The 26,733-nt window shown below is 40.7% G+C and overlaps 2 protein-coding genes across 9 annotated transcripts in view; both read right to left on the bottom strand.

The window, feature by feature from the left end:
* The window catches only part of PRPF39 (pre-mRNA processing factor 39), a 37,167-nt gene extending 34,460 nt beyond the window's left edge, over nt 1-2,707 (bottom strand). For 2 of the 5 annotated variants that reach the window (XM_070629983.1, XM_070629992.1), the window contains exon 1: nt 2,530-2,682. The gene's annotated coding sequence lies outside the window, so the exon portion shown is untranslated. Of the gene's footprint in view, nt 1-2,529 lie in introns of all 5 variants that reach the window. The other 3 variants (XM_070629972.1, XM_070630003.1, XM_070630013.1) reach the window with 3 other exon arrangements.
* A 12,033-nt stretch (nt 2,708-14,740) lies between these two features.
* Nucleotides 14,741-26,733, bottom strand: part of TOGARAM1 (TOG array regulator of axonemal microtubules 1) — an 84,339-nt gene continuing 72,346 nt past the window's right edge. For all 4 annotated transcript variants that reach the window (XM_008534943.2, XM_008534942.2, XM_008534941.2 and 1 more), the window contains 4 exons: nt 21,337-21,526; nt 19,321-19,540; nt 16,525-16,611; nt 14,741-15,889 (listed from right to left, as the gene is read on the bottom strand). In XM_008534943.2, the coding sequence (XP_008533165.2) occupies nt 15,636-15,889; nt 16,525-16,611; nt 19,321-19,540; nt 21,337-21,526 (751 nt within the window). In that variant the 3' untranslated portion in view covers nt 14,741-15,635. The remainder of the gene's footprint in view (nt 15,890-16,524; nt 16,612-19,320; nt 19,541-21,336; nt 21,527-26,733) is intronic.

Raw genomic sequence — 26,733 nt, 5'->3', positions numbered from 1 at the left:
ACTCACTAAACCAATCGATGCCTTTTTACTACGTTGCACTTTCTTACAAAATTATATATGAGAGGCATAAAGTCCACAAGTATAAAAGGAGGCATGATAAATTATAAAAGGAATATACAGTATATGAAAAAATACAGTTCTATATGATACATTTAACTTCTAGTTCAGTTATGACATACATTAAACATGTGACTAACAATTCAGCATGTCATCTTAAAATTTAAAAGACTGGGGCAGCCCCATGGCCCAGTGGTCATGTTGGTGCACTCTGCTTCCGTGGCCCAGGGTTTGCCAGTTTGGATCCTGGGCACGGACCCAGCACCACTAGTGCATCAACCCATGCTGTGGCAGCATTCCACAGAGAGGAGCCAGAACGACCTACAACTAGGACATACGACTATGTACTGAGGCTTTGGGGAGGAAGGAAAAAAAGAGAGGAAGATGGGCAACAGATGTTAGCACAAGGCCAGTCTTCGTCACCAAGAAAAAAAAATTTAAAAGAGCTTTTGAAGGATGACTTACATAACCCATAATTAAAAATAGGAAGTTTGATCTAATACCTTCTTCTTTTTTCTTTTTTAAAGATTTTATTTTTTTCTTTTTTTCTCCCCAAAGCCCCCCAGTACCTAGTTGTATATTCTTCTTTGTGGGTCCTTCTAGTTGTGGCTTGTGGGACGCTGCCTCAGCGTGGTTTGATGAGCAGTGCCATGTCCACGCCCAGGATTCAAACCAATGAAACACTGGGCCGCCTGCAGCTGAGCGCGCGAACTTAACCACTCGGCCACGGGGCCAGGCCCTAATACCTTCTTTTTTAACTCTCTATAGGGATTTATGCCTAAGGAGGTACTCCAAATCATACCATTGATTATTCTTTTCATAAGCAGAGCAATGCATAAAAATCTGAGGTCATCACTAAGGACTGAAAGTCAGGAGTTGAGCATTGCAAATCAACTAACTAGCTTTGAAACCTACAACTCACTCTGCACCTCATCCACACATAAGCCAATTTGAAGACTGAAGCTGTTAAGAAAAGACACTATCACAACCACTGGTTTTCGCACAGAGGCTAAGCAGAATGTTCATAGACTGACCTTTTTTTAAGTTCCCACATATTAAACACACATTATGTTCCAGAAACTGGACTTCATATATACATATATTTACATAAATGTCTGCATCATCTTCAGGTCTTTGGGGAAAAAAAAAAATCACCATTTGGCTGGAACTACTACTTTCTTCCTCCTTTGGCTATTTAAAAAAAAAAAAACGTAAAAATTTTACGCAGAATTATCTAACATATACAGAAGGTTCTGTCCTTTCTCTTGAAACACACACACACTTTTTATCATTTGGTTTATAAAATTCTGTCTCTTATTCGACTATAGGTAAGCAAGTAAAAATATTACCAAATAGTCTGACACTAAAAAAAAAAAAAAAAATTCTGTTTCTCAATTTTCACTTCAAATATCTCATGCCGGCGACTAACTAGCCATCTTTGGTCAACCCCTAACTATCCAGGGTGCACAGTCTAAGAACCAGTCTTCAGCAGAACTCTCCTTGTTCACGTTGTCCCTACCAGAGGCTGAGGAGTGGAAAGTTCCAACTTTCGCAACCCTAGAATGAGGTTATGAACGGGGGGAGGAGGGTGCACCTGACTGTAGCTGCCTGTTTCTTTCAACCCACTTCAGCGCCCAGAGAGCCCAAGACACTGAAGTGCCAACAGGAGCTTCCCGCTTCCCCGTGTGAAACTCGCCTTCTCCAGCTTCAACCTTTCCAGCTGTAGAAAAGTTCACAGCATTTCTGAACACATGGGATCAGCTGCCAAACAGCCCAAACTAAAAAGTGACCTTTGAGTCGGCATAAAATCCTACGGTATTATCACAGCATCATCAGTCATATCCTAAGAGCAGTCCTACTTTATTAACTTCAAGTATTATTCCTTAAAGCTGTGGTTTTAGAGCGAGAATAAAACCACAGTCAGTCTTGGGCGACAAAAGGTAAGCATTATTCTTAAACAGATTCCTTTAAAAGATCCTACTGGGATCTTTAAGGTCTGGCTTTTCCGCTTCTACCGATCCTGGGGCTGGTCTTCGGGGGGCTGCGACTCGGGGTCCCCAGAGGGCGGCTCATGTCGTGGGAACGCGCCTGCAAGCTTTCTTAAGAGCGTTCGCGCGACCCCCTGGGACCCGACGGCCCCTCCGAGCGCGCTCGCCGGCGTCCCGGCCACCCCGCGTCCCGGCTCTCGGGGCGGCGAGGGCTCCACACACACCCCGACCGCTCCTCCGCCAAGGCAGAGGGAGGCCCACGCTCCCCGCCGCAGGCGCGCGTCCGAGAAACGTGGGTCTGAGAAAAGAAACGTCGCCCGGCTCCTCCCAACAGGTGGGTCGGGGACAGGAGGACAGCTGGGCGCCGCGGCCGGGCCAGGCCTCGAGCGGCCGGCCAGGGAGGGAGGCCGCGGCCCGGACCGCAGCCCCTGCCCGCCCGCCGACCACCCCCCGCCCACTCCCAGGCGCCCGCCCCGCCGCTGACCTGTCGACGGATGCCACGCACGGCCATGAGCCGCCGAACGGGCCACCACCGAGCCGAAGATGGCACTGCCACCGCCGCCGTCCCCACAGCCACCACGGCAGCCGCCGCCAGCCCCACGGCCGCCTCGTCGAGAGAGCGGCGCGCATGCGCTGCGGCCCCCGGAGGCGCAGGGTCACGTGGTCGCGCAGCGCGCAGCCTCGCCCTCCGCGGGCTCCCGGCCCCGCCCCTCCCGCCCGCGTCCCCGGGGACGGGGCTTTCCCCGCTCCTCAAGGACCGGCCGGGAGAGGATGCGCGCGCCTTTCCCGCCCTGCCTGGACCACCCACGGCGCCCCCTCACCTCAGGAAAAATAAGTTCTGCTATTCTTTGGGGGCACATCTAAAATTTCCCCCCCAATTGCCCAGGCTCTACCCCTCTACCTAAAATGGACAGAAATCCAGCCTTAAACCCCCAGATCTCAAGGTGGTGTGGACCCTGGGTCCCCCCAGGTTTCCCAAAGAGGAAACAATGATGGAGTTAGGGGCTTGAGGAACTGATTATTAAAGGGGTACGTAAAAAATTTATCCTTCGGGCAAATGGAGCCGCCTCGTGCTGACAATCTCAGCAGTCCTCTTCAGTTTACTCCCATCCTCATTTTAAAAGAAAAAAAAATCAGATCTGTCCTCTCCTGTTTCTGTTGCAAGGTTCCTGAGTTCTCCCACCGCTTACCAGGCAATCTCTTGTTCAAGATTCAGTGGTGTCACAACTCGGGGGCAATTTCTCCTTGGGAATCTGTCTGCTTCCAGAAATATTTCTCTGCTAGATGATTTTTCCTGTCCACACCCCTGTTAATCCTAAATCCGTTCAACGGCACCTTTGCTTCCAAACATCAGAGTCAATCTTCTCACCGTCCGCCTTTTGTTTCATCAAACTGCATCTAGCAGCGGCTCTCCCCGTCCGTGGCCGCCTCTACTCGTCGAGCTAACTTTTTCGTCTTCTCTGGCAGTGCAGCTATACTTTTTACCAGTTTAACCGGCAACTTGTAGATGTTCACTGCAGGAAGGAACAGTTAAGGGAGTGATAGATGGGGAAGGCAGGCGGAGTTTGCCACAGGCACTGGCGTTCAGAAGGCCACCGCCTCCGCTCCTTTTCTGCTTCTTTCAGTCTTTCCTGGAGTGATCTGAAACTCTTCATCAGTAGACAAGATGAGCTTTGAGATCCCATCCCTCACAGTCATTTTGCAAAGATCCATCTGCTTCTTCAACTTCATTCAACACACATTTATGGATCCCTTTGTCTAGTTTTCTACATCTTACCCTTCAAGCCACTGCTGCTACTCTCACTCTCCTGCTTAAAAGCCTCCACTGGTTTTCCCCATGCTTATAAGAAAAACCGAAACGTTTTAGCATTGAAGACACAGACCTTCGGAGTCGCACCAGGCTTCTTACTGGTTTCTACCTTACCATAACTCCAGAAAACTCCCTGTCTTCTTTTATGTCTTTTCTTCTTTTTTCTTTTTTTTTGAGGAAGATTAGCCCTGAGCTAACTACTGCCAGTCCTCCTGGGTTTTTTTTTTTTTTTTGCTGAGGAAGCCTGGCCCTGAGCTAACATCCATGCCCATCTTCCTCTACTTTTTTTATATGTGGGACGCCTACCACAGCATAGCATACCAAGCGGTGCCATGTCGGCACCGGGATCCGAACCGGCGAACCCGGGGCCACCAAGGAGTGGAACATGCAAACTTAACCACTTCGCCACCATGCCGGCCCCTCTTTTATGTCTTTTATGTGTCACTTTTCCGCGTGCCCTCCCTCTGCCTGGAATTCTCTCCCCACTGGTGAAAACATCAATTATTTTTTAAATTGATTTAGCCTTCTTTGACTTTAAAAAGAAGTTCATATCACAATTAAAAGCATTGGGAAGAAAAAAGATATTACACTAAATATTGTAGTTTAGGGAATGGTGAGTTCTAAAATACAGTATTTAAAGTCAGGTGATCTCAGAAACAGAACAAAGAGATCAGACAGATGAGGAAAAGTGTTATTTATTAATGTAATGGATTTCTTCCACTTGCCTCTCCAGATCCAGATCAACTGTCCACTCTTCTCCACCTGCTCCGTTCTCTGGAGATTGACCCTATGGAGTCTATCAATGGGTTCCCTTGCTTCCTGTTTGCTGGTTGGGTCTGGGCAACAAAAGGTCCTGGCAGAACTGCAGAGGGGAGTGAGGGCAGTGTTTGTTCCCCAGCTCTCTCCACGTGAGGATCTCAGCTCTGAGCAAGGTGGCCCTGTCCTTATGACTGTCTTCTTCCAGGTTCCAGGTTTCCCTAAACTCTGCCGTTGTAAACAGTCCCTTGCTGACCACTGCTCAGTTTGCCCTGATGTTGATATGCCATCCAGGATCTGGGATTCTAACTGACAAAAGAGCCAAACACTTCTTATGATACCCAGTGTTCGTCACAACGTCTTTCTGGGCCACTTGGTACAAGGTCCTTGTTTATTCTCTTCAAAATGCAACATGCCATGAAAAAGTGCAGAAAACACCATATCGCTCATTTAATTTACAGAATATATTTGCTCTAGAGAATGGAATTTGTCCATTTATGTTATAAATAAATGAAACACTAAAGGTTCCTCTCGACTGTGACCTGATCTTTAAGATTTAGTTCAAATGGTATCTCCTAAATTCAGCATTCCTGAGGGTTGTTTATCTGGATCCTACATTACTCCTATTTTTGAATAATTTATTATTATTAATTTGTGTAAGGTTTTCTCTGCTGTAGGAATGTCAAGATGAAAGAAAGAGATTTGCACTTTAATCTCTAATCTGTTTTTCCCCCATTTCCCTGTTCTAAGCCTTCATGTTGTCCTGTCACAGAACTATTAAACTGTATCTATAGTTGCCCTTGGATTGAGTGAGTCTCAAAGTTTCTGCTAGGAGAAGGAAAGGATTATTTGGGGCTGTAGGGGAGGAATACAATTCCTCTACCCTCTAGGTCCTTCTGGCTGGTCTAAGAATTAAATTGGGGGCCAGCCCCATGGCCAAGTGGTTAAGTTCATGCGCGCGCTGTGCTTTGGCAGCCCAGGGTTTCACCAGTTCGAATCCCAGGTGTGGACATGGCACTGCTCATCAAGCCATGCTGAGGTGGCGTCCCATTGCCACAACTAGAAGGACCCACAACTAAAAATTTACAACTATGTACCAGGGGGCTTTGGGGAGAAAAAGAAAAAAATAAAATCTTTAAAAAAAGAAAAAAGAATTAAGTTGACATGAGACAGAATAACAGGAAAAAATCAAACAGAATTTGATAACATGTATACTTGGAAGAAAGCCAGGAAAACTGAGTAACTCACCAAAATGACCAGAGCCACCACCTTAAATACCACCTTCAGCAAAAGGCAAAGGAGGATGTTGGGGGTAGTGGTTTGGGAATTCAAATGGGAGGAAGGCAATTCATATGGAGATGGAAAAGCAAATGTTTGGTAAACAGGTGTTTGCTGGGCCATCTGTAGACAATGGGACCCAAGAGACCAAAACTTGGATAAAAATGGGCTTAGCAAGGACCCTCCCAGTCTACCTATACCCAGAGTTATCTATGGTGATGGCCTGTCCCCCAGGACAGGCCTTCTATCCTGAATTCTTTCAGGCAGTTAGAGGGAAGGTCAAATTTTCTTTCAGAGTTATTTTGTACTTAAAAATAATCAAGCCAGGGGCTGGCCCAGTGGCATAGTGGTTAAGTTTGCATGCCCTGCTTCAGTGGCCTGGGGTCACTGATTCGGATCCCAGACACAGACCTGGCCCCACTCATCAAGCCACACATAGAATGGCATCCCACATAGAATGGAGGAAGATTGGCACAGTTGTTAACCCTGTGACAATCTTCCTCAAGCAAAAAGAGGAGGATTGGCAACAGGGGTTAGCCCAGGGCCAATCTTCCTCACAAAAAAAACTCCAAAAAACAAAAATTGATCTAGTCAGAGCCAGCCTAGTGGCATAGCGGTTAAGTTCGCACACTCCACTTTAGTGGCCTGGGGTTCACAGGTTTGGATCCCGGGCTCAGACCCACAGACCACTCATCAAGTCATGCTGAGGCAGCATCTCACATGAAAAAAATAGGAGATTGGCACAGATGTTAGCGACAATCTTCCTCAAGCAAAAAGAGGAGGATTGGCAATGAATGTTAGCTCAGGGCCAATCGTCCTCACCAAAAATCATCATCATCATCATCATCGTCATTATCAAGCCAAAGAGACACATTTTGAGGTAGCCACTCTTGATCCCCCATAGGGCTAAAGAGCTGAGCTTGAGGCACAGCTACTTCTCCCCATGGCCTACTCATGTTGTACGAGGGTATTCAGGTTCTCCTCTGGCCACTGCAGGAACAAACAGGGTGTTGAGACCGTAAAGGGGGTGAGGATGAAGGGGTTTACCTGAGCAGAGATTTCATGACCAAGGGCAAATGGCCAGGGCATGGATTCTGGCAATGGGCACCTAAATTCAAGCCTAAAAGGCTAGAGGGATCAGTGGCCCAATCAGTGGAGCAGTGCAATCCATATACACTGAAGCTGTGGCCAACAAGTGTCTGTAGAACGGAGGACTTTTTTTCTTCCCTACATCAATGACGCAGTGATAGCCCTCATACGTTCAGACACGTTAGGAGAGAAGATAAGAGGCTAAATCTGAAAAATTAAGCATAATGTAAGTGATCCAAAGATTGAATGATCCACAATTTAACAGTACCAGAAATGAAAGAGGGAGTTAACACTACAGATCCATATTTGGGCCAAGCAATCTCACCATTGTTCAGCTTTTTGTTGTTAGGGCATATTTTGTTGTTAGGGTATATATATTAAAAAATCATTTAACATAAGTGATTTATCTTTAATTGGAAATGCAACACATACGTGTGATGAAACCTGTAGTGGCCATGAAAATGCACCTCTCAGATCTGCTAACACAGGAAGCATAACTGATGGATGGCTCCGGCTGCTGGGCTCTGAAATCCAGCACCACATTGGTACCATTGCCCTTCCTCCTACAGGCTGCTCCCAGCCAATGACAAAACATGGCAGGGAAGCTCAGTCAGGCTCATTCCTGGGAGATGTGGGCCTCCTTTGATGGACAGCTTTGGCTTGACGACTCCCATTTCCAATCAGTCTTGCCTGAAACTTCTTTTCTTCCCTCTTTCCTACACTGGGGTCGGACCTCCATCACTGTCTGAAGACTCTCTCAGCTTTCTCTCACTCCCTATTTTCCCTCACAGGAATTTTCCTCCACCAATTTCTTGCCATTATGGCATTTGCTTTTTGGAGGACCGAGAGTAACACAGAATCTAACCAACACCAATATGACCTTCAATGCAGCGTGTTTTCTCCCAGTTGTTTCCATTATCTTCCAAATGTCAGTGACTTAGGCAGTGGACATTTTTTATTTGTTTTAGCATAGAAAGCTTTTCCCTTGTTTGGGGCATCTCTTCCTTCTGAAGTAGGGAGTCCATATCCCACTGTAGAAGCTGAAACTACCAGACACTTGCTTTCCTAGACACCTGCTATAGTGCACACCTGTGTGCACACACACACACACATACACACACACATACACGCAGAAATAAATATGGCATATGTCTGAGCTCTTTCTGAGAAGCCTAACTATCTGATACTGGAATCAGAAACTCACTCATGAAGACATGGGTAAAACTTCGATTCTTCTGGTAATGGTGTATGCAGAAGCTGCAGCTACATCCATTCTCCAGAGGCATCAGTGGCTGAAGTTTAGGGCCATCGTGCAATATGGAGCATGTGGTACCAGTCGTGGTGGCTGTGGCTGCTCTCCTCTGTAATGGTGGCAGGGATATCCTACCGAGATTGGCTCCATGGTGCAATTTGGACATTCTTACTGGCCAGCTAGCCCCCTACACTCATGAAACTCTGTATAATACCAGACCCTTTTATAAACCCCTCCTGTTTAAATTAGCTATATATGTGCAAGTGATTAAGAATCATGATTGATACAGAAATGAGTACCAAGAACCAAATTTCAGAAAACAGGCCCTCAGGAAAATAGAAGGAAGTTGGATTGGTCCTAACTAGGGTGGAGGGCAGTAAAAATCCAGCTAGTACCAAGAGACGTCCTTTTGCTGCTCATGGAACCCACTGCATACAGTATACATGTGGTATATAATGAAACTGTAGGCATCTAGGATGACACGCCCACGGAAGGCAAAGCTTTGGGCAAAAGTGTGGGGCGGAGTGGTTATTTATACTAACATTGGGCAGCTTAAAGAAACGACAAGGTCAGATTCCTAAATTCTGAGCTTAAAGCAGGGACCAAAAATTAGGGACTTTCTCTGACGGTACTGACAGACTCTCTTATTCTTTGCAGCCATGGAGCTAGAAGAGCCAAACAAGTCAAAGTGTGGGCTCAAAGGTTGCCAAATTACAATGTCAATTGAATTCATAGTCTTATCAGAACACTTCTGTGAAGATTAGGACATGGTTCAGGAAAGAGCAGGACCAGAGAAATGGAGTGGGCACGTGGTAGAGTTCAAATAAACTCTGACTGAGCCTCACTCGCCAAACAAAAGGAGCCTCTCCTCACTGGTCTTAAAAGACAGTTTCTGCCCTTTTGGGAAATCTGGAGACCTCACTAAACCTGTGGAGACCTCACCTTGCATGGGAGGCCAGTTTTCCTCATTCCCCCTTCCCAACACTCATTTTTTCTAAACTTATAACAGAAGTAGACCAAGCATATTCTGAGGGCCAATTATAACGTCAAACTTGCATAGCAAGACTTATATAGCAAAACAGTGGAAACTGTACAAATTTATGTTGACAAAAATATGGAGAAGTGTGGTGCTGGATTTCAGAGCCCAGCAGCCGGAGCCATCCATCAGTTACGCTTCCTGTGTTAGCAGATCTGAGAGGCACATTTTCATGGCCACTACAGGTTTCATCAAACATATGTGCTGCATCTCCAATTAAAGATAAATCATGAGAAATTTCATTCTGAGTGCTAGACTGAGGAGGAAATAACTTTAGATTAAACATATATGTGCAATATACATTATATATATTTATATTACACGTTATATGTTAATATATACTATATAAATATATAGTATATAAATATATATACTATATATTTATATACTTATATGCCTAAATATATAATATGTAACATCTTATATATTTATATATGTATACATCAATTCAATGTGCTACCTTAAACAGCCAGGGATGGTTCTAATGGTTTGTTTAGTAGGAACGTTGGTGTGAACTGCTCATGAACAACCTTCCACTCACCTGTACCTGTGTGTCCTGAGAATGCCAGGTACATTCCCTTCACCAAGAATTTAAGAAATAGACAGGTGAAGGGAGAGTCAGCATCTTTGAAAAGTACTATGTGGTTGTTCTCTTTGCTGGGGATGCTACAGAAGAGTCTTCAGTTGATAGAGGTGCCGTGATTTCAGCAGTGATGCAAAGATTCCTGGATGGCAGAGAAGAGACATCATGAGGCATGATGAGGATAATAGGGAGCAGGGCCTTGTGGTAACTGAACGGTCTGACCAGCAGGGACATTTAGCAATAGGTAATTGATTATGGGACCAAAATAGAAGGGTAAAATACTAAAGTTTTGGTGGTTTTGTATTTAAAAAAAATGCTCTAGACTAGTGAAGGGAATCACAATATCTCACATAGTACCCAGGACCCCTTGAAATAAGAAGATGGCAAGCATCCTTAAAGGATTCTACAGTGGCGCCATCCCAGTGGCGCAGCAGTTAAGTTTGCGCACTCTGCTTCAGTGGCCTGGGGTTCACCGGGTTGGATCACAGGTGCGGACCTAGCACTGCACATCAAGCCATGCTGTGGCAGGTGCCCCATATATAAAGTAGAAGATGGGCACAGACGTTAGCTCAGGGCCAATCTTCCTCAGCAAAAGAAGAGGAGGATTGGCAGCAGATGTTAGCTCAGGGCTAATTTTCCTTAGGGAAAAAAAAAGAAGGATTCTACAGTAATACCACTATGAAAATTCCTCTTATTCCCCCACAGGGCCCTGTGGCTACTTACCAAAGTAACTTCATATTGAGGAAAATGTGCTGACTTTTCAGAATTTATTGGACACTGCTTCTGAACTAACACCAATTCCTGGGGGCACAGAATGCCATGGTGGTTCATCAGAGTGGAGGCCTGCTGAATATGGCAGATACTGTAGGTTGGCTCACTCATATGCATTTCCACTGACTTCTCTGTTATCTTCCTCTACTATTGAGACTAGGAAATGACATACTCAATTTCCCAGCCTTCCTTGAATCTAAGGGTGGCCAGTAAGATGTAGGTAGAAGTACAAAGAAAGGCTTTCTCTTCTAAAAAAGAAGCAAAGCCTCACCTGTGTTACCAACTTCATTAACTTTGGACTCCTTTATCCTGCAGATCAAATTGTGCCATCAATTCAGTCACTCTGGCCATCAGAATACCATTCAGCTTCATTCTTAGACATTTATAATCTAGAGTCTGGCTCTGAGCCCTGGACGGTAGATTGCTCCCCTCCTTCCTATTGAAACTTGACGTACCCTCGCAATCTTTTCCAAAATGTTGCACAGGCAGACTCCATCAACCCATTAGGCTGGAACATTTGATGAAATCCACTTGCCACAGGTGGGCTTTGGATCAGTGCTTCCAAACTGATCTGCTTGCCCACACTCTTTCGCCCCGCTCCATCCAACCATCCCTCTGCTTTTTTTTTTAGTACCATGGAGTGGATTCCTGACTCCTAGGGACACTGTGTACAGCAGAGCGGAACCCTGCCTGTTTTTTTGCACCATCTTCTCCCGTTCTGGCACTCTATCAGACAATGCTTTGCTGCTATTCATAGGGTTTTCATGGCCAATTATTTGGAAGTGGGTGGCCAGGTCTTTCTTCCTAGTCTGTCTTAGTCTGGAAGCTCTGCTGACACCTGTCCATCATGGGTGACCCTGCTGGTATTTGAAATCCCTGGGGCCTAACTTTCAGCAACACTCTGCCTCCACAGTATGACAACCGACAGATGGGTGGTGTGGGTCCCTGACCTGGACAGGAGCCTGGGCCTGCACAGTGAGAAGGCAAAATCTTAACCACTAGACCACCAGGGCTGGCTATCCTTCTGCTACTGGTTAATTTTTTTAAATACACCAGTTCCAACCTTGAAAACATTGCTTCCTGTCTCCAGAATAAATTTCAAACTTGTAATCATTTACCAATAATTCAAGTACTATTTTATTTAGCACCCAGGATAGGCTAAGGTACTACTCCAGGCATAGTAGTAAAAAAAAAGTCATCTAAGACTGGTCGTAATCTAGTACCACCAAATCATTGTCTTCGTTTTACATGTCGTCTCACACATTCCATGCTCCAGTACTTAAGAAAAAAGTCTACTTTGCTAAATCTGCAATTTACTTTAATGCCTTTAAGTCTCTGCTTATCCCACTGTTCTGTGCAGAGTTTTAAGTGTGAATTAAGAGTTTAGGTTCTCTTTTACAATACACATGATGAGACTATAAACCATTAACGATAATATAGTATTTAATTGATTTTGCTTTCACTTGACATATTCAACCCCCTAACTAGCAGCGAAATCAGTAGGCTTAGCTTATCCCAGCACTAAAGATTTCTATAAGGTTTCTGCCCATCTTTCCTCATCTTCATTTGCTCCCGGGAATAAATTACCTTTGTACAGAATTCGAGGTTTACAAATGTTTTCCTATATGTAACCCCATTTTGGTTTTGAACCTCACAACTCCAGAATACATATAAGGTTTGGCAAGTATGGCTTGCTGGGATTTTTTTTTGCTGAGGAAGACTGGCCTGAGCTAACGTCCGTGCCCGTCTTCCTCTACTTTACATGTGGGATGCCTGGCACAGCATGGTTTGACGAGCAGTGCCATGTCTGCACCTGGGATCCAAACCGGTGGACCCCAGGCTGCCAAAGCAGAACATGTGCACTTAACCACTCGTCACCGGGCCAGCCCCAGCAAGTATAACATATAATAAATATAACAAATATATTAAATTATTTAATAAATACATTAATTAAATATAATAAATATAATAAAACTCAGGAGCTAGCCCTGTGGCCGAGTGGTTAAGTTTGCACAGCCTGCTTCAGTGGCCTGGGGTTTGACAGTTCGGATTCTGGGCGCAGACCTACACACGGCTCATCAAGCCACCCTGTGGCAGCATCTCACAGAGAAGAACTAGTATCACTTACAACTAGGATATACAAGTATGCACTGGGGCTTTGGGGAGGAAAAAAAACAATAGAGGAGGAAGATTAGCAACAGATGTTAGCTCAGGGCCAATGTCCCTCACCAAAAAATAATAAATAAAAATAATAAAACTCAGTTCCAAATCCATGCTTTCTGAATCAGTCTTAGGATCCTTACCTTTGTAATATCTTGCTTCCCTCCCTCGTCTCCCTTCTCTTCACATCACTGTCTACCTCCCTTAGCACTTTCTGAAATTCACTACTCTCTCTTTGCCATTTTTTTATATTACCTTCATTTATTGTAATTTAAATTTTATTACGTAAGCAATATATGTTGCTCATTTTTGAAAAAACAGAAATTACAGAGCAGTACACTGAAAAAAATTAAAATGACTTCTTTACCCATGGTTTACCACCATAAACATGTTGGTGTATGTAATCCCAGTTCTATTTTCTGTGTGCATATATATTTGATAGAGATAATGTACTTATTTTGTAGTCAGGCTTTTTTTCCTTTAACACATTATGAACATTGTCCTGTGATTAAAGTATTTAAAAACATTTTTAATGATTATACGATGCGGGTTTCATTGGGTAAATATGCCACATGAAATTTTTCTTCTCTTGTTTTATAGTTGCAGTGCTGGCAGGGTTAGACTTTTATAATTATCACTGCTTGTAAAAAAACATTCCTTTATTCCAATTTCTTCAGGCCTTCAGCTTTTCTTTAATTCTCTCAGTCAGTGATCAGTCTCCCATCCTTTGTTGACTTCTGGGTTGATAACAGTTTTTGCTAACAGAGAGCTAGACTTCTGAGTGGTCAATATCAAGAAGTTACTAAAATAGAGAAAACCTTTAAGGCTTGGGACTTGTACATTATGGCTATTTTCTTTATAATCAAAGACAGCACGCAGATTATGTGAAGTCTCCACCTTCGTGATAGTGATTATATTCGCTGTACTTTGTTCATTGCAAAATTCAAACTATATCTATTCAAAATAAGGGATAATAAAGCTTATACCTAAAGTAATGGTCTTCTTTTGCCTTTGAAATTTAAAGTTTACCTTCCATATATCCAACAATCAATGAATGCAAACTTAGTAGGCACAGTTGCAACGACAGAAGGGCAGTCATCAAAAGTAAAATAAAACTTGGAATCTCTAACTATTGTTTCAGTGATGCATGTCATAAAGGGTTGGGGCAAAATTGAAGGAGGATTTCAGATTTATAGCTGAGGTCAAACAGGTCTAAACCAGGTGTTGGTAAACTATGCCACAGGCCTACTTCTGTCTGGCCTGAGTAAGAATGTTGTTTACACTTTTAAAGGGTTTTAAAGAAACAAAAACAAAAAATATGCCACAATCTCTCTGACTTACAAAGCCAAAAATATTTACTTTCTGGTCCTTTACAGAAAACGTTTGCCAACTTCAGACCTAAACTATAGGAACATAATAAAATACACTTAGAAGAGAAGATAAAGTATTTCACAAGTATGTATGTAACTATAAAACAGTGCCTATAAAAAGTAACCAAGTCTTTACTCTTCGTTCAGCTTAGCTTCAAATGGCAGTAAAACCCATTTTTTTTTCCTCAGAAGACATGGATTAATACAAAGAATCACAATTTAAAAATCAGCCAAATACATTAGAAAACTGGTCAGTGACACGAGAAGTGAAAAAAAAGAAGATAGTTCACAATTGTAATAAAGTGATCTTAGAGGAAACTATAACATGGGAATAAGATGAGACCTTTAAAAGTCATCTAGCTGAGCCCTCACACTTTAGAGATGAGAAAACTGATGCCTGGTCCTGGCGAGGGACTTGCCCATTTCCTGCAAAGCGGGAACTAGCACCCAAGTCCACTGTGAGGTCAGCAGAGACAGGTCAACATTGTATCAAGTGCATCAAGTGAAAGTGATCGGTCAACATTACAAAATATATATTTTTTGTTTTAACATCTATGGAAGTTGGAAAAATAGGACACCTCTCACACATCTACAGAAATAAATCCTTTTATTTTATAACATTCCCTTTCTTTTTTTAAGATGCATACAGTACTTGTAGCCCAAGAATTCTGAGAGAAGCTATAGAAGACCTGGCACTATTTTTGAGAATTACACAACTGGGCAGCAAAATAACACCTTTATAAATGTCAGAACATACAGAAATAAAGTTTAGTGTTTGCACACAAAAATAGGGAAGTTACATTCAACACGTTTTCTTAAACGTGCATTTAAATGTGTAAATATTTCCTAAAACTTTGGTCATCATGCTTTATTATAACTTGTTAATTTTCACAATTATGTAGATGATTAAACCCAAATGGTAAGCAAATATATCACATTAACACAGCAGCAAAAGCAAGCTAATACTGCACAATCATAATAGCGGACTGATTTCAGAAATACATGTTTTTCACAAACAGCACACAAAACTTAGTTTGTGATAACATAGTTCAATGACTTTCCTTCCACTTTATAAAATAAGGCTGAATAAAGAGACATAGCAGAACATGATTACATAATAAAAAGTATATTTTTAATTACAAATCTAATTGTACATACAGGGCAACAAATTGCAGTTTCTATAGAATAGTGCAAATGAGCAGGACTTTTTTCAAAAATATTAAAATTGGATTCATTCCATGTGCCTCAGATTTCATGAATATTAGGTCATATTAATTATTCTGGGTTTTTGTGTGATGGTTACAAGTGATAGGGTTGATATAAGACAGATGTGTACTCATAGGCTGTAAATAAAAATAGCCATTGACTTAACTTACTGGATGAGAAGTGCAGGCACTGAAAACGTGACTCTAAAAAAGTTCCATTTGTCATCATGTAAACAGTTTTGTTCATCATACCATATTTCATCAAAGATCCATAATTATTTCAAATTTGCATATCAAGCAATTCCTCTAAACTCTTTTTGATATGTGGTGGCTGAGACGCAGCCTGATTTAACAGATTCTGACCCATCTGTGCAAAAAGTGCTTTGGATAATTTAGCTGTGGCTGTTCGTATATTTCCTCCAGCTCCAGGCAGAGAGCCACTATTTGTCATGTTCCCTAAGAGATGCCATAAAACAACCAACACTTTCTGTTCTGTGGCATGGGGCTTCCTTTGATAAAGTTCCATAACAATATCTGAAACACAAAAATATGGTAAACAGCGAGGTTTTCAAAAAAAATAAATTCAAGTTCCACTAATTAAAAAAACATATAAAATATACTAAGCTTCTTCCTTATGCCATGTGTCCTAAAATGTTAGGCATTTTAGAAAAAGTAAGGTTTGAAACTTTCCCCACAAAGATTGGAACCTTCAAGCATTAGAATTCCATACACAGGTCGATTAGTTCAGGCAAAAGCAGTATATACAGGAATCAAACCCCAAATTCATCCCAATGTTTTCCAAATTTAGTAAATTAAAAATTTATATAATTTTTAACACATGGAACTTTAATCAAATGTGTGATTTGAAATAAGCCATCTTCTATGAGCACTAATATTTGATTTGAATGTCTTTTTATTTTTCCTATATTATTTCTACTAACAGGAAGATTAAACATTTACCAGGAAAAAACAGATAAAATTCTTTCGAAGAAAATTTTTCGGGTAAAAGTCTTAAAGGGTCCTCTTATGAATCAGTATGCAATGTATTTCTGTTTCATGGGTAGTGATATCGAATTTGGTAGCTATCCTAAAATTAAACTGAAATGCCCGTCAGTTTATTCTTAGTTAATAAAATATTTCTTTAGAAATAACAATTAAAAAACATTTACCAGCAAGCTTTTCAGTCATATCCTGTTTTGCTTTTCCATTTAAAAACTGTGCTTTTGTGCAAAATGGCTGTAGAAGTAAGTAATTATCTAAATAAAAAGAATAACACAGAGACGGATGTTTAAAGAGTTATATCTTATTTTCCATTACATAGCATTGAAAGGAAAAAATATTCATGCAAATGTGTTAAAAAGATTCTTTAATCTACAGTTAGTCACTATTTAAAATTCTCTATAAAACCTTAACAGAGTAATGTTCTTACAGCAAATGAGAAATAAAAATACCTCACAGAATATTAAAGGAGTTATCATATAGTATAAAAAAGAAAAAGAATTGCCTATCTCCTAAGCATCTTATTCCAAATGATAGTAATATAGGTTTATCAAAAAAAGAGGAAAATACTTACTTTTTGGGGGGTAGTTTTTACATTTACTGAGTTTTTCAAAGTTTTAATTTTAATTCATGGAAAGTTGCAAAGATAGTCCAGAGAGGTCCTGCGTACTTTCACCCAAAGGTTACATCTCAAAAAATCATGGTACATGTCCAAACCAAGAACCTGACGTCGGTGCACGACGTGTATATAGTTCTCTGTCACTTTATTCCGTGTACATCTGTGTAACCATCACTGCAATCCAGATACAGAACTATTCTATCGCCACAAAGATCTCCCTGGTGCTACCCCTTTACAGTCACATCCGGTCCCGCCTCCTGAACCACCAAACCCTGACAACCACTAATCTGTTTTCCATCTCTGTAATTTTGTTATTTTGAGGAGGTTATACAAATGAAATTCTACAGCATGTAACCTTTGGGGACTGGCTTTTTCATTCAGCATAATGACCCTGAGATCCATCCAAATTGTTGCATGTATCAATTGCTCATTCCTTTTCATTGCTAAGTAGTATTCTTTTTCTTTTTAATTTTTTTTTTCCTGTTGAGAAAGATTCACTCTAAGCTAACACCTGTGCCAGTCTTCCTCTCTTTTGTTCGTGGGTTGCCGCCATAGCATGGCTGCCAACGAGTGGTGTAGGTCCACGCCCAGGAACTGAACCTGGGCCGCCGAAGAGAAGCATGCCAAACTTAACCACTAGGCCATCGGGCCAGCCCCCTATTGCTAAGTAGTATTCTATGGTATGGATGTATCACAGTTTTTTCCACCATTAACCCACTGAATTACACCTAGGTTGTATGCAGCTTTTGGCTATCACAAATAAAGCTGCTATGAACAATCATGTACAGGTCTTTTCATGGATATAAGTTTTCACTTCTCTGGGATAAATGCCTAGGAATGCAGCTGATTTGTTACATGTAAATGCATGTTCAGTTTTTTAAGAAACTGCCAAACTATCTTCTACAGTGGCTATACCATTTTATGTGTTACATGTTATAACAAACTACATTCTCACCAGCAACGTATTAGACATTCAGTTTCTGTGCAACCTTGCTAGCATTCGGTGTTGTCACTATTTTTAATTTTAGCTGTTCTACTACTTGCCATAGACTGAATGTGTCTTCCCAAAATTCATATGTTGAAACCCAATCCCCAATGTGACTGTATTTAGAGATGAGGCCTTTGGGAGGTGATTAGGTCATGAGGCTGGAGCCCTCATGAATGGGATTAGTGCCCTCATAAAAGAGGCCCAGAGAGCTCCTTTGCCCCTTCCCCCGTGTGAGGACACAACCAGAAGAGGGCCATCTGCAAACCAGGAAGCAGGCCCTCACCAGACAGCGAGTCTGCTGGCTCCTTGGTCTTGGACTGACCGGCCTCCAGAGCTGTGAGAAGGAAGCGATTGTTGTTTTTAAGCCAGCTAGTCCACGGCAGTTTGTTACAACAGCCTGAAAAGGCTAACACACTTGTGTAGTGATCGTGGTCTTAATTTGCATTTGTATTTTCCTAATGACTAGTGATGCTGAACATCTTTCCATGTGTTTATTAGCCACCCATAGTGTACTATATCCTCTTCAGTGAAATCTTTCTTTATGTCTTTGCCCATTTTCTTTTCTTTTTTTTAAAGATTTTTTTTTATTTTTCCCTTTTCTCCCCAAAGCCCCCTGGTACACAGTTGTGTATTTTTAGCTGTTGGTCCTTCCAGTTGTGGCATGTGGGATGCCGCCTGAGCATGGCTTGATGAGTAGTGCCATGTCCGTGCCCAGGATTCGAACTGGCAAAACCCTGGGCCGCCGAAGTGGAGCGCACAAACTTAACCACGTGGCCATGGGGCCGGCCCCCATTTTCTAATTGGATTTTTTTTAAATGTTGAGCTCTGAGAGTTCTTTATATATTCTAGATATGAGTTCTTGGTCAGATATGTGGTTTGCAAATATTTTCTCCCAATCTGCAGTTTGCCTCTTTATCCACTTAATAGGGTCTTTTGCAGGGCAAATGTTTTTAATTTTGATGAAGTCCAATTTATCGACTTTTATGCATCATGCTTTTACTGTCATGCTAATAACTCTTCACCAAGTCCTACGTGTCCTCAGGATTTTCTCATATGTTATCTTCTAAAAGTTTTACATTTAAATCTATGATCCATTTTGAGTTAATTTTGTATCAGATGTGAGGCTGAGGTAGGAAAAAAAATTAAAATGTCAAAGATAAGGGAAGAGAAAGTCAATTTAATGGGACACTATATAAGCACTAAAAATAATTAAAAATAGTGAGAAAAGAAAAAATTTTATCACAACATTAACTGACAAAAATTGAATAGCTAGGATTTCAGCATTATAAATAACATGCAGAATCAGAAAGTATGAAAGTAAAGTCAAAATAATTTGAGTGCCAAAGTGAGATTTCTTACCTACATGCTGACTCAGTGCCTGCACAACATTTGTGGCAGCAGCGTAGATGCCCGGATTCTTGGAATTCAGATTGTTATCTACTATTGCTGGAATTAGCATGTTGATTATAGGAGATAAGTTGTCTCTAAGCAAAGGAATCATTTTGTGCATTGTTTCTAGAGCCACCAGATTTACTTTACTATTGGAATCATGAAGCCGAGATTTAAAAGCATCAAAGATCTGAAAGTAAATTGGTAAATTATTTAAAGTGAAATAATATTTATAGCTATTACAGTTAAACTCCTTTTGACATTTCATAGTATTTACCCACTAAAGGAGAAATATACTGCTTAAAAACATACACACATAACATCACATTTAACTTAAACTTATATAACAGGAACTTTATAAAAATTTGGATCCTAAATCTAAGTGTCAAATCTTCTTGGATCAAAAAGAGGAGGCTTCAAAAAATCACCCAAAAAGACATTCTAATAAATTAAGGTTGAGAAACTTGGCGCAGCAGGCAGATGACTGACTGACTGTAAAGGCAATAAAAATGCTCTTACGGAAGGTGCAGGTTAGTTTAGCTAACTCCAAGAACTTAAGAAAAGTTTCTATTTTTATCTCTATTCCTAACAGAATGTTTTACTGCAGATATTTGACCTAGTTTCAGTTTAGGCTTCTCGTGAGAATTTCAGATGCAACTTCAGAGTCCTGATTACATTAACAATTATTCCCTGCTCTTCAGAATTCTTAACTTTCATAAATTGAAGATGCATAAAGTGAACGTTAGGCCATTCTTCAGTCACATCAGGTGAGCGAAGAGCTATGCTGGGAGGCTGGGATTACTAACTAATAATTATTAGTTAACAGTAATGATACTGGCTCAGCACAAGGTGGACACAGGGATGCCGTATTGTAGAAAAGAGACCATATTATAACTTTGAATGACCTCTGATTCGTAATATCTTTAAACTAAATCAGGGTATAGGGTGTTGCTCTGGTCTTTGCATATGCAGTAAAACAAAAGATTATCAGGAACTAAGACCAGACGTCTGCCCCACCCAGAGACCAGATACCTCCCCCACCTGGAGACCAGCCCCTATATAACTGGCCTGTAGTCTTTGTTCTGTAAGATGGTTCTTTTGGGCATTAGCCAGCCATCTCTCCCCCTTGCTAGCAAGCTGTAGTAAAACACTTTCTCTCCTACCACCTTGCGTCTCGACTACTGGCATGTCTTGTGGCAGGCAGACGACCCCACCTTGGGTGGTAACAGTTACAGCTAATATTTATAGTTACTAATTATATAGTAATAGTTAATATATTAGTTATATATTAAATATAAAAACTATAAGTTAATATACACAAATAAAATTTTTCATGTTAAAAATACTCTTCCTAAGAGATTTACTTTGACTCAACAGATAGAAAATGTAACCCTCTGATTCCCATGACACGGTAATGTGGTACTTTTCTTCTGAAAATTAAGAGGCAACACCACCGGAATTAAAAGAGTAGCTGTGGAATGTCTGCCAAGCACATAACACGAATTTAAAACGGAATTTAATTAACAGATTACTAACGGAATTAACTGAACTAAACTTTGATGAAGCATAAATAATCTATGCTTGGGTACCACTAACATTTATTACTATCTCCCTCTTTATTGCTGGTTGCCTTCCTAAAGGTAGGTATATAAATTAGCATACACAGATTTTGAACCTACATATGAAAAATTTTAATATCTATTCTTAAGTAATATCAAGTCTCTTGAAAGCTCAGAGCTTTCGAGGAGTTACCATCTACTGGGAGGATTCAGACAAGTGGCTATTTTCTTACTTATGTCTTTCCAATTACTTTGAGTTGCTCTAGAATGTTTTTAACATAGCAAAACCTAAGCAATCTAGTCTTTTCACGAAGTTTATTTTAATACTTTAACAGTATAAAGTACTAAGATTTAGGGCAATTTTTTACACTAATGAAGTTTCCTAGCCACAGTTTAAAAGTGAAAATTAATGTTGACAGGTTCTCACCTTCACAATGTTTCCAATAACAAGATCTGGATTGCTTTCAGCATCAGATAAAAGCTGCTTAATCCCACTAATTCGATCGCGGAAGTCTTTCGCATTTAATAAACCTGTTATGACTTTAATGTACTCAGCACTTTCTAGGGAATTGCGGGGAACTGATTTTCTGTTGACTTCACGAATTTCAGTTACCTCTCTAAAGTGAAAGAAAGGTAAATTTAATTTTAAAAACACAAATGTAATAAATAATTCTCATTATATATTCACTTTTCAAAAATTCACAAAACGATCTAACCCATAGCCACAATACCTGTGTTGGGGTGTCCCTGAGATCTCCCCTGGGTTTGCTAGGAGGACTCAGGGTTCAGCTGGTAGTTTTACTTATGGCTAAGATTCCTTACGGCAGAAGGATACAAGGCAAGATCAGTAAAGGGAAAAGGCGCACGGGTCAAAGTCTGGAGGAAAACCTGAGGTAAGATTCCAAGCTCCTTTCCCGGTGGAGTCACGCAGGACAAACGTAATTCCTCCAGCAACAAATTGTGACAACACATGTGAAATGCTGTCTACCAACAAAGCTGATTAGAGGCTCAGTGCTCAGGCTTTTTATTGGGGGTTGGTCATGGTTGGTCCTCTGCCTAGTACATACCAAAACTCCAGACTCCCAGAAGGAAAGCAGGTCTTCAGCATAAACCATATTGTTTGCTCAAATAATTCAAGCACAGTCAACCACTCTGATCAGTTAGGGAATGGTGAGAATCCTCCTGAAGTTCTAGTACCCAGAGGCCAGCCAAGAGCTAACCCTGTAAGCAGGCCTTTCCAAATACAGCAGTCTTAGACCTGCTATGTTAATACTTTGCAAAATAGCCGTAAGAACACGCATGGGAAAACTAGAATCTTGAGACCAGCAGGATTTACTATTTCAGTGACTCAGTATTAGAAGCATAATGTTTTTCATTGCTGTAAAGGGTGACTCAATGTGGCAGATGATGATCCCTTTAAAACTGAAGAGTCACGCAAATTGACAGGTCCCAAAGACGATGGTAACAACTGCCAGTTACCACTATTTCTCTGACCAGCAGTACTTTTTTTTTTTTTGAGGAAGATTAGCCCTGAGCTAACATCTGTGCCCATCTTCCTCCACTTTGTATATGGGACGCCTACCACAGCATGGCATGCCAAGTGGTGCCATGTCCACTCCCAGGATCTGAACCCGTGAACCCCGGGCTGCCGAGAAGCAGAACATGCAAACTTAACCGCTGCACCACCAGACTGGCCCCAGCAGTATTAAAATCAGTGCTAAAGTTGCCTTAAGAGCAGTGATGAATGAATGACTCAGAATTATCCTGAAAGTGGACACAGGATGGTGATCTCAAATGCAGATCCTACATGTATTCATCCATTATTTTTCCTTTTGTCTTTTTTTTTTTTGAGGAAGATTAGCCCTGAGCTAACATCTGCCAATCCTCCTCTTTTTTCTGAGGAAGACTGGCCCTGAGCTAACATCCGTGCCCATCTTCCTCTACTTTATATGTGGGACGCCTGCCACAGCATGGCTTGACACACAGTGCATGGGTCCACGTCCAGGATCCAAACTGGCAAACCCCAGGCCGCCAAAGCGGAACATGCGAAGTTAACCACTGCGTCACCGGGTGGCCCTTATCCATTATTTTTAATTTGTTTAAATATATTAATCTGAGGTTATTTGTGAAATGATTAATTATATACAATGAGAAATAGAATTAAATTTATATTTAAACTAAGGACCATACAATACAAAAAAGGTGAATAAATGAAAAAAGAGTAAAATAGAATACCTCAACAAACCATCTAATTACTGAAACCTGTCTTTAAAGATGCCTTGTTTGTTTTTCAAAACAGGATGGATTTGATAGTAAGATAACACTTAAGATACCTTAAAGGGTAAAGATAAAGTAATAGTCAAATGGAGGGACTCACTAGGTATATGAACATTAATAAAATTTATAAAAAAGAGAAGACATTAAAAATGATCATAGAGGGGCTGGCCTGGTGGCACAGCAGTTAAGTGCATGCGTTTGGCTTCAGCAGCCCAGGCTTCGCCAGTTCAGATCCCGGGTGAGGACATGGCACCGCTTGGCAAAAGCCATACTGTGGTAGGCGTCCCACATATAAAGTAGAGGAAGATGGGCACGGATGTTAGCTCAGGGCCAGTCTTCCTCAGATAAAAGAGGAGGATCGGCAGATGTTAGCTCAGGGCTAACCTTCCTTGGAAAAAAAAAAAGATCATAGAACATAGATGCAAAAATTCTCAACAAAATATTAGCAAACCAAATTCAACAACATATTCATCTCAGTAAATGCAGAAAAAGCACTTGACAAAGTTTACCATCCATTCATGATAAAAACACTCAACAAACTAGATATAGAGGGAATGTACCTCAACATAATAAAGACCATGTATGACAAGCCCACAGCTAACATCATACTCGGTAAAAAGCTGAAAGTTTTTCCTGTAAGATCAGGAACAAGACAAGAATGCCCACTCTTGTCACTAAGCATAGCACTAGAAGTCCTAGCCAGAGCAATTAGGTGAGAGAAATAAATAAAAGGCATCCAAATTGGAAAGAAAGAAGTAAAGCTGTCTCTTTCTGCAGTTGATATATTATACATAACAAATCCTAAAGACTCCCCCGAAAAACTGTTGGAACTAACCAACAGATCCACTAAAGTTGCAGGATACAAAATCAATATACAAAAATCGGGCCAGCCCGGTGGCAGAGTGATTGGGTTCACACGCTCTGCTTTGGCAGCCCAGGGTTTGCTGGGCTCATCAAATGCTGCTCATCAAGCCACGCTGTGCTGGTGTCCCATATATAAAATATTGGAAGACTGGCACAGATACTAGCTCAGGGCCAATCTTCCTCACCAAAAACAAGCAAACAAACAAATCAGTTACATTTCTATAAATTACCAATGAATTATCTGAAAAGAAATGAAGAAGACAATCTCATTTATACAAGCATCGAAAAGAATAAAATACTGAGGAATAAATTTAACCAAGGAGGTGAAGGATCTCTACCCTGAAAACTGTAAGACATTGACAAAAGAAACTGACGATGACACAAATAAATGGAAGATATTTCATGTTCATGGATTGGAAGAATTAATAATTGTTAAAACGTCCTTATTACCCAAAGTGATCTACAATTGAATCTAGAGATTCAATGCAATCTCTATCAAAATCCCAATGGCATTTTTCACAGATATAGAACAAACAATCTTAAAATTTGTATGGAACCACAAAAGATGTGGAATAGCCAAAGCGATCCTGAGAAAGAGGAACAAAGCTGGAGGCATCATACTTCCTGGTTTCAAACTATATTACAAATCTATAGTAATCAAGACAGTACGGTACTAGTATAAAACAGATATAAAGATCAATGAAACAGAATAGAGAGCCCAGAAATAAACCCATGCATATATGGTCAATTAATTTTTGGCAAAGGAGCCAAGAATATACAATGGGTAAAGCATAGTCTCTTCAATAAATGGTGCTGGGAAAACCAAACAGCCACATGCGAAAGAGTGAAACTGTACCCCTATCTTACACCATACACAAAAATCAACTCAAAATGGATTAAACACTTGAATCTAAGACATGAAATCATAAAACTCCTAGAAGAAAACATACGGGGTAAGCTCCTTGACATTTTTTCACTTTTTTGATTTGACAACAAAAGCAAAGGCAAAGAAAGCAAAAGTAAACAAGTGGGACTACATCAAACTAAAAAGCTTTTGCATGACAAAATGAAAAGGCAACCTACAGAAATGGAGAAAATATTTGCAAATCAAATATCTGGGCCAGCCCTAGGTGGCCTAGTGGTTAAGATCAGTGTGCTCCACGTCGGCAACCTGGGTTCAGTTCCAGGCATAGACCTACGCCACTCCTCTGTCAGTGGCCAAGCTGTGGTGGAGGCTCATGTACAAAAAAAAAAAGAGGAAGATTGGCAGTTGATATTAGCTCAGGGCGAATCTTCCTCAGCAAAAACAACACAAAATAAGAGCTTAACACACAAAATATATAAAGAACTCATACAATTCAATAGCAAAAAAACCCAATCTGATTAAAAAATGGAAGAGGAATGGAATAGACATTTTTCCAAAGAAGATATACAAATGGCCAACAGGTACATGAAAAGGTACTCAATATCGCTAATCATCACAGAAATGCAAATCAAAATTACCTTACATTTGTTAGAATTGGTATTATTGGAAAGACAACAAAATAACAAGTGTTGATGAAGATGTAGAGAAAAGGGAACCCTTGTGTACTGCTGGTAGGAACGTAAACTGGTATGGCCACTATAGAAAACAGTATGGAGTTTCCTCAAAAAATTAAAAACAGAACTGCCATATGATCCAGCAATTCCACTTCTGGTTGATAACAGAAGGAAATGAAATCACTGTCTTGAAAAAATATGTGTACCTCCATGTTCACTGCAGCATTATTTATAATAGCCAAGACATGGAAACAACCTAAGTGTCCACCAGCAGAAGAATGGATAAAGAAGATGTGGTATACATACACAAAGGAATATTATTCAGTCATAAAAAAGAAGGAAAATCTGCCATTTGCAACAACATGGATGGGCCTTGAGGGCATTATGCTGAGTGAAATAAGCCAGACAGGGAAAGGCAAATACAGTTTGATCTCACTTATATTTGGAATTTTAAAAAAGCAAACTCATAGATACAGAAAACAGATTGGTGACTGCCAGAGGTGGCGGAGTGTTGGGGGTGGGGGGTGAGTAAAATGGATGAAAGTTGTCAAAAGGTACAAATTTCCAGCTATAAGCTCTGGGGATGTAATGTATTATAGTTAACAATAGTGTACAGAATATTTGAAAATTGCTAAAAGAGTAGATCTTAAAAGTTCTCATTACAAGAAAAAAATCTGTAACTATGTGAAATGATGGATGTTAACTCAACTTACGGTACTCCTTTCATAACATATACATATATCAAATCATTATGTTGTACACTTTAGACCAACACAATGTCATATGTCAACTATATCTCACTAAAATTGGGGGGACATGAACATAGTTCGTGGCAATGCTACTTATACAATACTATTTGATATTGACTATTTAAAGCAAATTAACAATAATGTATTGTGGGTATTATAATATAGGTAGGAGTAAAATGCATGACAAAAATAGCATATAAGATGAAAGGGGAAGAATGAAAGTATATTGTTGTAATTTAGGATTTTAAATTTTTTCTTTTCTTTTAAAAATTGGCACCTGAATTAACATCTGTTGCCAATCTTTTTTTTCCTTCTCCTCCTACCCAAAGCCCCCCAGTACATAGTTGTATATTCTAATTGTAGGTCCTTCTGGTTGTCCCAGTGGGATGCCACCT

Source organism: Equus przewalskii, chromosome 1 (genome assembly GCF_037783145.1).
Source record: "Equus przewalskii isolate Varuska chromosome 1, EquPr2, whole genome shotgun sequence".
NCBI lineage: Eukaryota > Metazoa > Chordata > Mammalia > Perissodactyla > Equidae > Equus > Equus przewalskii.
The sequence above is the reverse complement of the archived record's forward strand: the minus strand, read 5'-3'. Positions and strand labels throughout refer to the sequence as shown.